This window comes from Ranitomeya imitator, chromosome 1, assembly GCF_032444005.1.
Source record: "Ranitomeya imitator isolate aRanImi1 chromosome 1, aRanImi1.pri, whole genome shotgun sequence".
In the NCBI taxonomy this organism is placed as follows: domain Eukaryota; kingdom Metazoa; phylum Chordata; class Amphibia; order Anura; family Dendrobatidae; genus Ranitomeya; species Ranitomeya imitator.
This window is the reverse complement of record NC_091282.1, coordinates 815,224,836-815,240,887: the sequence shown is the minus strand read 5'-3', so window position 1 is coordinate 815,240,887 and position 16,052 is coordinate 815,224,836. Positions and strand designations below refer to the sequence as shown.

General features: G+C 44.9%; 1 protein-coding gene across 1 annotated transcript; it reads right to left on the bottom strand.

Moving 5' to 3' along the window:
- Positions 1-10,343: 10,343 nt before the first annotated feature.
- On the bottom strand, positions 10,344-12,648 carry LOC138649381 (gap junction beta-1 protein-like). Its single transcript, XM_069739744.1, has 2 exons — positions 12,512-12,648; positions 10,344-11,166 (listed from the first exon to the last, which is right to left on the bottom strand). The coding sequence occupies exon 2, from the start codon at positions 11,154-11,156 to the stop codon at positions 10,473-10,475; it is 684 nt and encodes a 227-aa protein (XP_069595845.1). The 5' UTR covers positions 11,157-11,166; positions 12,512-12,648; the 3' UTR covers positions 10,344-10,472.
- Positions 12,649-16,052: the final 3,404 nt, after the last annotated feature.

Below are 16,052 nucleotides of genomic sequence, written 5' to 3'. Positions count from 1 at the left end.
TTCAGTGGAGGACAACTGTAATGAGTGGCGCAGACATGGTTAATAGGCCCAAATACAAAAGTAGGCTAAAAGCAGTTCAAAATTGGTAACAGGACTAAACAGGCGGCATAGCTAGGTACTGGGGTGGGCTCCTCTGCTGAGTAGCAGACACTGGTATTAGACGCAAAGTATTAACTGGTCAAAACGGAGGCCAGGGCCCCTGTATATTTTAACTATCATCTATCATTTCAACAAATTTGTATTGGCAGTGCCATTGAAGGATGTAATAGCACAGACTACACAGTGGTGGAGCAGGGAGAGGTAAGTATTGCAAGTGGTAGAGCACCATTCAAGCTGGGGGGAACACTCTCTCGCGGGCGGCGGTACTGGCACAGGGCCCCTCATATTACGACGTTGTGTCTGACGTTGGTTGTGCACCACCACCGTCAGAGACACTTCATTGCACTATGAGGGACTCTGTGCCAGTGCCGTCGCCCAAGAGTGGGTGCACCCACCTGTCCAGGCAAACGGCACTCGCACGGGTCCTTGCGCCAGGTGGTGACCACGGCCCTGTGGGGGGAGTCAGCCCATTCAGGGAGGTATAAAAATGGCCTATGGTGGACATTCAGCAGCTGCAAATAGCGGAATTGGAGAAGTCAGTAAGAGGAGGCCAAAAGCAAGATATTTTTCAGGCAAGCTACGTGTCAGCAGGAGAAGGTGGGGCAAAATAATTTTAAATCCATGATTGGTTCATTTTAATGAAGGTTAGATCATTAACATTCTGGGTAGCCAGACGTGTCCTTTTTTCGGTCAGTATTCAACCAGCAGCACTGAATACTCTTTCTGATAGCACACTAGAAGCAGGGCAAGCGAGCTCCTGTAATGCATATTCTGCCAATTCGGGCCAGGTATCTATTTTAGATGCCCAGTAATCAAAGGGGAATGACCTGTGAGGGAGAACATCGATAAGGGAGGAAAAGTAGTTCGTAACCATACTGGACAAATGCTTTCTTCTGTCACTTTGAATTGATGCAGTGGCAGAAAGTGGCTGGAAGATATATGAAAAAATACAATGACTGTAGTACAATTTCAATATCCCTACAATGATCTCAGGAAAAGGACTGCTGCACACAAAAGTGTGGACAAATAAACAAGATAACTGTGCAGAAAGGTGTAACAGGATTTTTGCTTTTAAAAAAGCAGTTGGTTTGCACAGCGACGTGCAAACAGCAATGCAGTTATCAGGAGCCTTATAAGACAGCCTAATAAGCTACAGCGCTGATGCACAAAAATATAGCCTCCACTGTCCCTGCAAACAAATGGTGGTGTTGGACAGTGGAAATCGCTACAGCACAAGCAGTTTCGGGGGTTAATCTTCCCTCCCTAACTATATCCCTTCTTCTGATGAAGCTGCAGCAACCTCTCCCTATGTTACGATCGGCAGAAGTAAGATGGTGGTCGGCGTGCACGCCCCTTTATAGCCCCTGTGACGCTGCAGAAAGCAAGCCAATCACTGTCATGCCCTTCCCTAAGATGGTGGGGACCGAGACCTATGTCATCACGCTGCCCACACTCTGCGTCCTCCTTCATTGGCTGAAAAATGGCGCTGAAAGCGTCATACGAAACGTGACTTTGGCACGAAGATCGCCGACCTCATGGCCGATCCCACACTAGGTTTCATAAAACCCGACTTTGCCGAAAGTCGGTGATTTTTTAATTTGTCCGATCCTTTTCACTCAACTCTAGTCATCACAGGTCCTGCGCTCATACCAACCCTGGGACCGGAAGCTGCAGTGCACCCAGTCCTCATCTCTCTCTCCAGTTTGCAGCTATGGCATTTCCAGGAGGAGGCTACTATCCGACCCCAGGGGTGAGTGCTGCGCCGCGGCCTCTGTGCGCTCACTGACTGACTGTGGTTAGTGATGAGCAGGAGGGGGGGCTAGGTATAATCGCATGTGGTACCGTGTGTAGTCTGCACGGGGAGCTCACAGGGCGGTGTGCAGGGATGCACAGGGTGTGGTCCCTCACTTGGTCCCTGGAGGAGAAGTCACTTTTAGGGCAGTTCCCACATTTTGCAAATTGGACCATAGTCCTGTATAGGAGGTAATAATTCAAAAAAGGAAGTTCTAGGAGCCACGTAATACTACGTGACTGAGCAATATACTATGTGGCTGGGCAATATACTACGTCACTGGGCAATATACTACGTAGCTGGGCAATATAGTATGTGACTGGGCAATATACTACGTGGCTGGGCAATATACCACGTGACTGGGCAATATACTATGTGGCTGGGCAATATACCACGTGACTGGGCAATATACTACGTGGCTGGGCAATATACTACGTGGCTGGGCAATATACCACGTGACTGGGTAATATACTACGTGGCTGGGCAATATACTACGTGGCTGGGCAATATACTACGTGGCTGGGCAATATACTACGTGACTGGGCAATATACTACGTGGCTGGGCAATATACTACGTGGCTTGGCAATATACTACGTGACTGGACAATATACTACGTGGTTAGGCAATATACTACGTGGCTGGGCAATATACTATGTGGCTGGGCAATATACTACGTGGCTGGGCAATATACTATGTGGCTCGGCAATATACTACGTAGCTGGGCAATATAGAATGAGACTGGGCCATATACTACGTGGCTGGGCAATATACTACGTGGCAGGGCAATATACTATGTGGCTGGGCAATATACTTCGTGGCTGGGCAATATACTATGTGACTGGGCAATATACTACGTGGTTGGGCAATATACTACGTGGCTGGGCAATATACTGAGTAGGCTGGGCAATATACTGTGTGGCTGAGCAATATACTACGTGACTGGGCAATATACTACGTGGCTGGGCAATATACTACGTGGCTGGGCAATATACTACATGACTGGGCAATATACTACGTGGTTGGGCAATATACTACGTGGCTGGGCAATATACTACGTGGCTGGGCAATATACTACGTGGCTGGGCAATATACTACGTGGCTGTGCAATATACTACGTGACTGGGCACTATACTACATGGCTGGGCAATATACTACGTGGTTGGGCAATATACTATGGGACTGGGCAATATACTACGTGGGCTGTGCAATATACTACGTGGACATGCATATTCTAGAACACCCGATGCCTTAGAATCGGGCCACCATCTAGTAATAATAATAATAATAATAATCTTAATCTGAGACAGGGACAAGGGGAATCCTCTACGTCTGGAGGAAAGAAGGTTTAAGCATAATAACAGACGCGGATTCTTTACTGTAAGAGCAGTGAGACTATGGAACTCTCTGCCGTATGATGTTGTAATGAGTGAGTATAATGTTACACGTTATATATTCTAGATACCAAGTGCAGTTAAAAGCCTTCCTCTAGCACGGTGATGCTCTCTCTGTCCCCCGTATAGGATAGGACACGACCCGTATGACTGGTGACTTGAGGCGGTTTATAGGGACTCTAGCACGCCCCAGCCTCTAAGGATGTCACCGTGCCTTCAGGTGTATGTGGGGACAGATAACTTGCAATTCAGCTGTCCTGCCGGTTTCTGCTGTAAGTTATAGAGTCCTTACAACCTCAGTGGTCCGGCTACCGGTTATCTGCGCTTCAGAGGGAGATAGTTCATTCGCAGCTGGGAGCTCACAGGGCGGTGTGCAGGGATGCACAGGGTGTGGTCCCTCACTTGGTCCCTGGAGGAGAAGTCACTTTTAGGGCAGTTCCCACATTTTGCAAATTGGACCATAGTCCTGTATAGGAGGTAATAATTCAAAAAAGGAAGTTCTAGGAGCCACGTAATACTACGTGACTGGGCAATATACTATGTGGCTGGGCAATATACTACGTCACTGGGCAATATACTACGTAGCTGGGCAATATAGTATGTGACTGGGCAATATACTACGTGGCTGGGCAATATACTACGTGGCTGGGCAATATACCACGTGACTGGGTAATATACTACGTGACTGGGCAATATACTACGTGGCTGGGCAATATACTACGTGGCTGGGCAATATACTACGTGACTGGGCAATATACTACGTGGCTGGGCAATATACTACGTGGCTTGGCAATATACTACGTGACTGGACAATATACTACGTGGTTAGGCAATATACTACGTGGCTGGGCAATATACTATGTGGCTGGGCAATATACTACGTGGCTGGGCAATATACTATGTGGCTCGGCAATATACTACGTAGCTGGGCAATATAGAATGAGACTGGGCCATATACTACGTGGCTGGGCAATATACTACGTGGCAGGGCAATATACTACGTGGCTGGGCAATATACTTCGTGGCTGGGCAATATACTATGTGACTGGGCAATATACTACGTGGTTGGGCAATATACTACGTGGCTGGGCAATATACTGAGTAGGCTGGGCAATATACTGTGTGGCTGAGCAATATACTACGTGACTGGGCAATATACTACGTGGCTGGGCAATATACTACGTGGCTGGGCAATATACGACGTGACTGGGCAATATACTACGTGGTTGGGCAATATACTACGTGGCTGGGCAATATACTACGTGGCTGGGCAATATACTACGTGGCTGGGCAATATACTACATGACTGGGCAATATACTACGTGGTTGGGCAATATACTACGTGGCTGGACAATATACTACGTGGCTGGGCAATATACTACGTGGCTGGGCAATATACTACGTGGCTGTGCAATATACTACGTGACTGGGCACTATACTACATGGCTGGGCAATATACTACGTGGTTGGGCAATATACTATGGGACTGGGCAATATACTACGTGGGCTGTGCAATATACTACGTGGACATGCATATTCTAGAACACCCGATGCCTTAGAATCGGGCCACTATCTAGTAATAATAATAATAATAATAATCTTAATCTGAGACAGGGACAAGGGGAATCCTCTACGTCTGGAGGAAAGAAGGTTTAAGCATAATAACAGACGCGGATTCTTTACTGTAAGAGCAGTGAGACTATGGAACTCTCTGCCGTATGATGTTGTAATGAGTGAGTATAATGTTACACGTTATATATTCTAGATACCAAGTGCAGTTAAAAGCCTTCCTCTAGCACGGTGATGCTCTCTCTGTCCCCCGTATAGGATAGGACACGACCCGTATGACTGGTGACTTGAGGCGGTTTATAGGGACTCTAGCACGCCCCAGCCTCTAAGGATGTCACCGTGCCTTCAGGTGTATGTGGGGACAGATAACTTGCAATTCAGCTGTCCTGCCGGTTTCTGCTGTAAGTTATAGAGTCCTTACAACCTCAGTGGTCCGGCTACCGGTTATCTGCGCTTCAGAGGGAGATAGTTCATTCGCAGCTGGTCTCCCCTGATGTTACTCTCCTGTGCTTCGCTCTCCTGCACACTCACTGAACAATGTTCGGCTTTCTGTATGTCTCTTTCAAGGAGCTGTAGTGCTTCAGACTACAGGCCCCTTCAGACTTTCTGACACTCCATGTCGGTCTGCTCTCTTCTGTGTCTCTCACTCTCTGAACTGAAACTGAACTTCCTTTCCCTCCAGATCAGGATGTAGTCATATGGGAGTTCACCTTAAATAGGTTTAGAGCTCCCCCTTCTGGTCTGGAGTGTGAACATGTTGTATGCATTTTGGTTACCTGATGAAAGATCTTCCTTCATCGCTTCCAAAAGAAACATCACTCTCCCCGTGAGGAAAGCAATGCCACTGTGACAACCAGGACCCTGGGGCATCACAAACACTCCATCTGCTGGATTGAGTGTAGTGGAAGACCTGTCGGTCCCTATTATACTATTTCTACTGTGGTGAAATTAATGCCACTTCTGTGGCATGGAGCGCATATTCATGACCTTAATGAGCGGTACCACGTGATCGCTGAGGAGAGGAGAGCCACCAGCACCGTGGCAACAGAGATGCAGGGATGGAGATACAGGCGTGAGGAGGGTGAGTATAACGGGGAGGCGGGGGCTATGTGAGCCATGCATACAACCAGGGGAAGGGGGGGAGCAGAGCCATGGGAGACGGGGGAGCTGATTAATGGGGACCCCCCCCCCCCCAACTCTTAGGGTATGTCCACACGCTGCGGATTTTGCTGCAGATTCACAGCTGTTTTTCTTGAGTTTACAGTACCATGTAAACCTATGGAAAACAAAATCCGCAGTGCACATGCTGCGGAAAAAAATGTGCGGAAATGTAGCGTTGTTTATACCGCAGCATGTCAATTCTTTGTGCGGATTCCACATCGGTTTACACCTGCTCCATCATAGGAATCCTCAGGTGTAAAACTGCATGGGAAATCCGCACACAAAGCGCAAAAAAAATCGTGGTAAATCCGCTGTAATTCCGCAAGTAATCCGCAGTGCGGTTTACTTGCGGATTTACCAAAATCAGTCCGGAAAAATCCGCAGGACTTTCCGCAACGTGTGCACGTAGCCTCAGAGAAACTTTAAGTATGCAAGATATTTTGGTGCAGTTTTTACATTTTTCAAAACATGTGGTTTTTGCACTAAAAAGTTGCAAAACAAGTCATAGACAAAAATAAAGACCATTTTTTACTTTTTGCAAAACTCATGAACTGTGTGCACCATTTTGAAAAATTTGGCCAAAAAGGCAATGACTACCACAAGACCAAAAAGAAAAGTGATGAATCTGGGCTAGGCATAATGATGAAGGGCCATAAAATGCTGCAGCACGTTTTTGTGCCTGTTACAGTTTAGAGATTCTGCAGATCACTGCAAGAAAACTCACTGACAAATGGATAAAACTTATCCTTTCTTATAACAATAGCAGCAAATCAAATAGTATACAGACAGTGAACTAATTACCCACTGTGAACACTGTGAGCTGAATTAATAGTGTTCTGTGGGGGTACTTAGTAGGCTACAAGGCTAAGTTCACACTAGGAGTTTTTGCAGCATTTTTTTTTTGTTGGCAGATATGCAACAGATACAGACTTATTTGTGAGCAGGAGGAGTTTACACTTTTCTGACAGTAGACGGCGATGTTGTTACTGTTATATGCTTAATTCAATGTAATGTATATACTTGTTGTACTTTGGTTTCACTTTCTCTCTGGTAAAAGGTCCTTCAGACATCCTGTTATGCTGTATTAAGAAGCTGATGCATGTACCTCATGTTCTGTGAAGATAAAAGTTGAATTACCCCATATAATCTACTCTCACAAGTTTCTTATGCAACCAAACTGTGCAACAGTTGTGATGTTCCGCACAGCCCTTGTTGTGATCTCCCTCACAGCCCTTGTTATGATGTCCCCCACCTCCCTTGTTGTGATGTTCCCCACAGCCCTTGTTGTGTTGTCTCCCACAGACCTTGTTGTAATGTCCCCCACAGCACCTCTTGTAATAACCTCCACAACCTCTTATTATAGCCCCCACAGCCAGCAGCTCTTGTGATAGCTGCCACAGCAATCTCCTCTTGTGATAGCCCCCACATCGCCTTTTGTGATGCCGCATAGCTAGTCCCTCTTGTAATGTATCCATAGCCAGCCCCTCTTGTGATAGCCTCTGCAGCCTCTTTGGTGATGGCGCCCACAGCCCCTCCTGTGATGCCTACACAGCCAGCTCTTCTTATGATAGCCCTCACAGCCCCACTCTTGATGGCCTCCACAGCTCTTCTTGTGATAGCCCCCACAGCCAGTCCCCATTCTTTGATATTATAAGAAACATTTAAAAAAAGCTTATACACACATAATCCATGCTCCCCATCCAGCTCAGCCACCATCTTTTCTTCTGTCTGGTAAAGCAGTGGGCACTAGATGTCGGTTCGTCTTTGCGTCGATCAACGTCTCCCACATGCGCTGTCTCCAATGGGGCACAGGCCATAAGTAGCTTGCATTCTTATGGAGTTCTCTGCGGAGCAGAGAGCTGATTACAGGTCTTCTACTCCTGTCCCTGTCGACGGTCATCTTCATTCTGTTTGTGTTTTATAGACTCGAATACAATTGAATGGAGGGAGGGAGCAACGGCCGGGGCACAGGGTAGAGAGATGGGTGATTGGTGTCAGTGACTCAATGTCACCCCACTCACCTGTATGCCTACCTCCTGACCATCAGTGTGCTGAATGCCTGCTGCCGGAGGAAGGCACCCAGAGTTTTCCAAAGTTAGTCCAAATCGGGGAGGCAAGAGGTAGCGCCCTAGGCGGTGCCTACCCTGCCTACCCCTCTTCTCGGTCCTGCATGTCAATAATACTTACATAGAACAATAAATAGTATTAATGATTGATCATTGATCTCATGTACAGGTTGGAAGGGGGAACATAAGATGTCAGCATCTGGCTGCATCAATGGGCGTCCTGCATGAGTGGGCATTATTTCTTATTAAGGGGTACTCAGGATAATATTTCTTTAAAAGGAGCACTCAGGGCATTATTATTTGTTAAAGGAGCACTTATAGTACCACCCCGGCTTTTGTTTTTTATGTTACCGCTGGAGTGTTGTGACTAATGTAATTTCCCTTCCTCTAGTCTTCTAGTTATCAGTAGCCATCTTCTTCTGTTCTTGGCGCTGCTTTGGTCACCTACTGCTGTTTGTGACCTGCCAGATCGTTTCAGTGTTTGCTGGGCGATCTGAAATTCACCACTCAAGGCTATGAGAGCAGAACCAAGCCAGAACGAGACTCTCATAGACTTGCATTGAGAGTTTGTGACCGTTAGCTTTAACTTCCGGTTAGCCAGATGCAGGCTGAGAGGGACCATAGTGGCGCCGAGAGAAGCAGATGGCGGTGGGTGGAAAGTACATTACCCCTGAGTCTGCACCACACGGCATGCAGGCATCGGAGAGCCCGTGACGTCCTCGGTCCAGGGGGCTGACGATGCCGGTGCTTCTTTTCAGTTGACTGTGCGGTTATAATGGGTATAATGATACTATTGCTTTAATCCCATAGCTGATTTCTTATGTTGATTTTCAATAATGTCCTGACAAACAGTATATATTCCCATCCTGGTATATATGTCCCTTATCCTTGGCCCCATCCTGGTATATATATCCCTTGTTTATAATGCATAGAAAAATATAAATTATTACACTCCCCTTCCCTCTTCTCTCCCGCGCCGTGCAAGGTCCTCGTCTCAAGTTGGCGTTTGAAAAGTTATATATTGAGCACCACGAAGTGTCTCATGGTACAACCTGTCTACAAATGTCTTGGTGCAACCCTCCACTCTGTTGTAAAAACTGTGAAGAATCCAAGAATCTAAAGCACTGGCTAGTATCCTGCAAAAGAGTTTTATTGGCACCAGGCACCACTGTACACATAAAAAAACGGACTCTTCTGAAGTGGGCAGCTGACATCAGCATGCAAGCGACGGGAGCGCATGACGATACTGCCATGCGCCGCTAGTCATGTGCACGCCGATGTCAGCTGCTGGCCACTAATTGCCTGACAGCATGAAATGCAGCGCATGGACCAGTCTGATCTCTGCGCTGTAATACATTGCAGCTGAATGTGTGTCCGAGGACGCACATCCAGTTGAAGTTTGCGCTGGTGTCGGCAGGTCCCACACCCACACAGACCTGATCACCTCTGTGACTGTGATTGTTTCACCCCGCTGTATACGACTTGAATTAAGCATTTTTCACCAGTTTTCCCATCTACAGGCTGTTCTATCTGTACTAGTAGGAGGGGATTAGCTGCTATGATGTGTCCTATACACAGAAACAGAAGGATTCCTGCTTCTTTGCATTTTCCTGTTTTCTCACTTTGTTCTTCACTCCCCCTCTCTCCATGAAGTATAATAACTGTAACCTGTTGGCTGTCTCTTTCTTTGACTAAAATGTATTTGAGCTGTTTTTCAAGGTGGATGGTGAGTTCACTAAGCAAATGCAGGTGGGAGGTGACAGGGAAAAAGAAGGGGCTCATAAGTGGAGAAAGAAGTAGGTTTCTCTGATAACACGTATTACAAAGGTTCTTATATTTGCCTACACTATTGATTTATGCAAATTGTGGTTGAAATGAGTGACCAATGAACATGTAATTATGCCCAGAATTTTATAGACATATACTTTAAACAAGCGAGTAGTATGTGTGTCGGTTCTGTCTGTAGGGAGTGCAGCCCATGCTGTCTTTTGCTTCAGATCTATGGTTTTCTACACTCCTGCTGCTATCAATGGCTGACAGTTGAGTTACCTAGAACTGATGCCTACTTTAATGCATTTACAATCCTTTAGCTAAACAATGGGTTCCCTCTTCTTCCATGTGCATCAGTTATGCAACAGATTCATTTTTTACATTAATTCTGTACCTAAAAACGTGCATCATTTATTAGTAATTGAAATATATCGGAAGTGTACGTAGACTTTGGTCCATAATCTTCATGTATCCTTTGGAAAATGTTGATTTCTACTGACATTTGTTCCCGGAAGAGAAAGCAGAAGTTGTCCATATCTGCAACATGAATAACATTTACACGCAATCTGTTCACATCCACAGATATATTCTGCAATAAAATATAAGGCTGGAGAACGAATGACCTAGAAGCGCTGCTTTTTATGTGGCACCTGAGCGGTTGGCGAATTGCTCATATACTGCATGAATGGTAAACTGGCAAATAACTCCCACCAGCAGATCATGGCGCTGATGCCAGATGCTGCACAGAGACACAAGCTAAAGATATTCTTCACAGTTGAATTTACGTCTGTACATATAACGAATTTTTCACAAAGTGTAGACTGGCAATGAATTGTCCTCCGGTGTACAAAGCCTTCTGTTATTTTATAATATGTTAGAATGAAGAGGACCTCAATAAGAATTCTACTTATCAGTCCAATAAAATGAAGGTTGAGCTGTACGTTCTTTCTTCTAAGTTGGGCGTGTAACCAGCTGTCCCGTGCCTGAAAGGTAGAACGGGCAAAGCACGCCACACATAGCGAGTGTGTGAGCAGAGCTACCATTTGTAATGAGAAAAGGTTGAAGGAGGAGATAGGAGAGAACTCATCAAAGCAGCTTGGCAGGCAGAGTAACCTTGTAGAGTTGCAAAGAAAATCTTTCTCTTCGTCCAGCCATACTGTTTTACATCCAAGAAGCAAAATTCCAATGCGAATGAATAAAAGTACTGATAAAATTGCCCGACTTATCTTCGATGCGATTGAGGACACTCCACTCAGGAGGCAAGTAGTGGTTTCTACCTCCTGAAATACCTCAGGTGACATGGCCATAGTGATGATCCTGTAGGAGATAAAGTAGAAAAATGCGTCAATAATCTTATGGGGGAAAAAAAGGAAAAAGCAGCACTGCTATTATGGGGTTAATCCAGTCGGTCCACGCAATTGAGTATTTCCCATAACATAATGCCCGAGTCCATCAGACTTGGTCAAGACAAAAAAAGGAAAAAGGAAAAGCAAAGCTTCAATGCAAAAGATGGTTTCAAAAGGAACATCTTCATTATTAAATTAAAAAGCAATGTTTTATCAAGCTCGATAATAAAGAGCCACAACCTTGCGTTATGTTTGAAACCACCTTTTGCATCGGAGTGCTGAGGTTCCTTTCTAGTCTTTTTGCATATAAACTTACATTACAAATACAATATCTTTAAAGAGTCTTATACAGGGGGAAATAAAACATGATTTATGGTGGGACATCGAACAGATATGCATTATGTTACAGTTCTTCAACATCTCGCACACAGTAATCCACCCAGCAAGTGTTCCCTTTAGGTCTGGGGGGCCGCAGTTCTGTTTTTTCTCAGTGTTTTTTTTATTTTTATGTGCTTGGCAAAGTTCTGAATTGTTTCACCTGAAGAAACCAGGTGGAGATAAAGTACAGTATATCACAAAACCGTGTCTCGAAATTCATGCACTGGATTGTAAATTGTTGAAAAACACTATCAGCTCAATCTTCAGCCGCTTTGATGGTGCACCTCAAGTTTCCTCAAAACTGTATTTTATGGCATATTTACTGTAATATCCCACTCTATATAGAACAGTGGAGGTCCTAGAAATGGAGGCCCCTTTCCTGAGAAAATTAGATGTTGAATGACAGGGGTCTCTTTGTTTTAGGAACCTTCAGTATAGACAACCATGTCTCATTTAAATTACATATTTCTGCCTGCAGCTGTTACAAGATGGAACATTAATTGTGTTAGAGGCATATTTATTACCCATACTAATTTATTATCCATACTACGTGTAAATTGTATAATAGAAAAATTGCTAAGGGGCTGTCCAGGATAAAATAAAAAAGATTTGCTTTTTGTTTCAGAAACGTGTGCCGTGCCTGGAGTGGCTAATTACCGGTAGAAATGTCTTTAAACTACCCATGACCATGTGTCAGTGTATCTGAAAAAACAGTATGTCTTCCAGTCCTGATGAACCCCCTTTCAATATGGGGGTCCACAGATGAAGAAATGGAATGCTTATACAATAATAAATATTATATCTTATGTTCCTTGAAACGCTGTTGTAGTAGACCCAAGCATAAACTTCACTACTAAGGCATAATAAACTATAGGTTTTATGTGTTTGTCATTCATGGATTAAACCTGGACATCCATTAACCATATTATACAGCTTACCTGTGTAGTGTCTATAGTGTTCTCGGCAATGTCCCCTCTGCCAGACTTGTCCCCTGCAGTGTGAGTCTTCTTTTTGGATCACTAATCCTACATTATTGTCTCTGACCTCCTGCTTGTGGCTAGATCTCTGTCCCCTGACTATGATTGAGACCTTCTATGTTCTTGTTTGAGTTGTTCTCTGTTTCTATGACAAGGTTCTTCCTCATTTCTTCTCTGAGCTTTTTGTTTAGCCACAAACAGAGGCAGCATTTGGGAGGGGTATAGCCTGTACAAAGACAGGTCACGAAGAAGGTGAATGTGCCTGGGCTGCCATCCAAAGAGCCATATAAACAGAGCCAGCTACAAACTGGGGAATTGAGCCCTTTAGGTGTCAGGGACCATAAGGATTGAAATAGTCTGAGGAGATATTGTGCTATCTCAATACAATGCATGGATAATATTCAAACACCAAGGTAGATAATACTGAAAAGTTATTAATATCAGTGGAGTACACAGTAAAGAAGAGGGCATATAGAAATGATAAAATTGTGCTGCATTTTGTCAAACAGGATAAAGCCGCTGTGTATTTCTCCTTCCATCCCCTTTCTTTCACCTGCTTTTTTGATAAAAGCTCATTCCTTTGAAGAACAGAGTCCTACATCGCCACCCTACCTACCAGCAATGAGGATGGGCTCAATCAGGACTAGACCTTTCTCGGATCACAAGCGCATGGTCTGCTTCTAAGGAGCATACTTTTGTGGTGAATAGAATTTAGAGTTCTAGTTATAATTTACATTGGAATTTAGAAAGCGGAATATACTTAGTTGGTATAGACAATTACAATCTTTTTCTGAGTGCTGTGACATCATATAAAATCAAATGGCATCTAATGGTCCTCACTAACTTATCACTTATCATAAGTCCGTCAAGGTTCTGGTCATTTTGACATAGAAATGGTACCACACACTGTCCTGACAAATGCTGAATGTGAACAGAGCCTAAAGGTACCTTCACACTGAGCAACTTTAGAACGATAACGATAGCGATGCGTGACGTTGCTGCGTCCTGGATAGCGATATCGTTGTGTTTGACATGCAGCAGCGATCAGGATCCTGCTGTGACATCGATGGTCGGAGCTAGAAGGCCAGAACTTTATTTCATCGCTGGATCACCCGCTGACATCGCTGAATCGGCGTGTGTGACGCCGATCCAGCGATGTGTTCACTTGTAACCAGGGTAAACATCGGGTTACTAAGCACGACCCGATATTTACCCTGGTTACCATTGTAAATGTAAAAAAAAAAAAACACTACATACTTACATTCTGGTGTCTGTCGCGTCCCCCGGCGTCAGCTTCCCTGCACTGTGTCAGCGCCGGCCGGCCGTAAAGCAGAGCACAACGGTGACGTCACCGCTCTGCTTTACGGCCGGTGCTTGACTGGGGCGGTACACCTGTCAAACCGTAACGCAGGTGTCCTAAGGCGAGCTCAGGGAGGCCAGAAACCTCCCGTGGAGCAGAAGGGCTTTTAAGCTATCTAGCGCTGTATGATATATTAATATATATATATATATATATGTGTCTCACTATATATATATATATAGACAGTATATATGTTTTTACGATTTTTTGAGAACATGGATCCATTGTATGTCCGTATGTCGGTTTTGCAAGCCTGCGAGAGAATCGCGCAGTACGGACGCCATATGGATTACATACGGAGGATGCCATGCGCAAAATACGCTGACACACCCTGCCTACGGATGAGATACGGACCACTATTTTGGGGACTTTTCTGCGTATTACGGCCATAAATTACGGACCGTATTTTTATACGCTGAGTGTGAGGCCGGCCTAAGACTCCTGGCAGGTCTAACACAATATCTAGAAATTTGTTGCACTGTTAGGCTGCCGTCACACTAGCAGTATTCGGTCAGTATTCTACATCAGTATGTGTAAGCCAAAACCAGGAGTGGAACAATTAGAGGAAAAGTATAATAGAAACATATGCATCACTTCTGCATTTATTACCCACTCCTGGTTTTGGCTTACAAATACTGATGTAAAACAGGGGTCCCCAACTCCAGTCCTCAAGGCCCACCAACATGTCATGTTTTCAGGATTTCCTTAGTCTTGCCCAGGTAATAATTGCATCACCTGTGCAATGCAAAGGAAATCCTGAAAGCATGACCTGTTGGTGGGCCTTGAGGACTGGAGTTGGGGACCCCTGATGTAAAATACTGACCAAATACTGCTAGTGTGACCGTAGCCTTATGGTCACAAATACATTCTTGTGTAGGATAAGGTTGCTTGTGCAATACAACCTACTACTGTGGCTAATCAGCAAGATCCTGTGCATGTGAGGCAAGTTTGTGTTTTGTATATTTCATAGGTGTTTTCACAACAGTTATCTCTATGTTGTCTATACACATTCTAGATAGTCACTATATGGAAAGGTCAGCAAAGTGACACTCTGTCAATCAACATGGAAGTAGATTTATCTCTTTGATGACTTTCGATTCGTCTTTTAATGGCGGCCGTTAAGGGGTCTTATTCCTCAATGTAGAAAAAAAAAAAGAGTAAAAATTTGCCAGCTCACCATGAATCGTTCAGTGTGCACGCAAAACACAATCCGACCAATCGTGCAATGTATAGGAAAAAGAAAAAAATTCCTGCTCCTGGTACAAAATTTATATTCAAGATTTTACTACTACTGCTACTGCTACTACTGCTACGACTTTTGACATAGAACGGTCACGCTCAAAATGCATCACTTTTTTGATCACCTTGTCTTAGATTCTACTTTAAAATTTTGATGGAATAAAGTCTTGAATATTACCGTATTTTGCGGATTATAAGATGCACCGAATTATAAGACGCACCCCAAATTTTGAGGAGGAAAATAGGAAAAAATCCTTAAAAAAAAAAATGGTGCTGCTGCTTATAATTCATGAGTCTTATTGCTTACCAGGGGTGGTGGTTGCAGTGAAGCAGCGTCCCAGGGTCGCTGCTGGAGGAGGCAAGAGTGAAGCGTTGCTGCTGGCCGGGATGAGGGGAGGTTCGGATGTGCGGCGCACCGCTGCGGGTGTTCGGTGCTGCGGGTGCTCAGCCAACATCTTGTGAAAGCCCAGAGCCTCCTGCACTTACATGGTTTCCTATGCAATGGACTCCGGTGGCTCTGGGCTTCCACAAGATGTCGACAGAGCCCCCGCAGCACTGAACACCCGCAGCACCAAACACCCGCAGCGGCGCACCTCACATCTGAACACCCCCTTATCCCAGCCTGTGGCCTGCAGCAACGCTCCACTCTTGCCTTCTCCAGCAGTGACCCTGGTTCATCGTGGCTAGTAAGGTATATCCACATTATAAGACGCACCCAAATTTTCCTCCCAAATTTAGGGGGGGAAAAAGTGCATCTTATAATCCAAAAAAACGGTAAATTTTTTACCAGGAGCTGGAATTACGTTTTTCTTATGCCTTATTTCTCAGTGCCGCTTTTAAAATGCACTGAGGAAAAAGTGAATAACGTTGCCCCACTGCTGAAATTCCCGAGGGTAACAACTG

Coding starts and splice junctions, on each gene's coding strand:
- LOC138649381 (XM_069739744.1), bottom strand. CDS start 11,156: ATGGCCATGTCACCTGAGGTATTTCAGGAGGTAGAAACCACTACTTGC.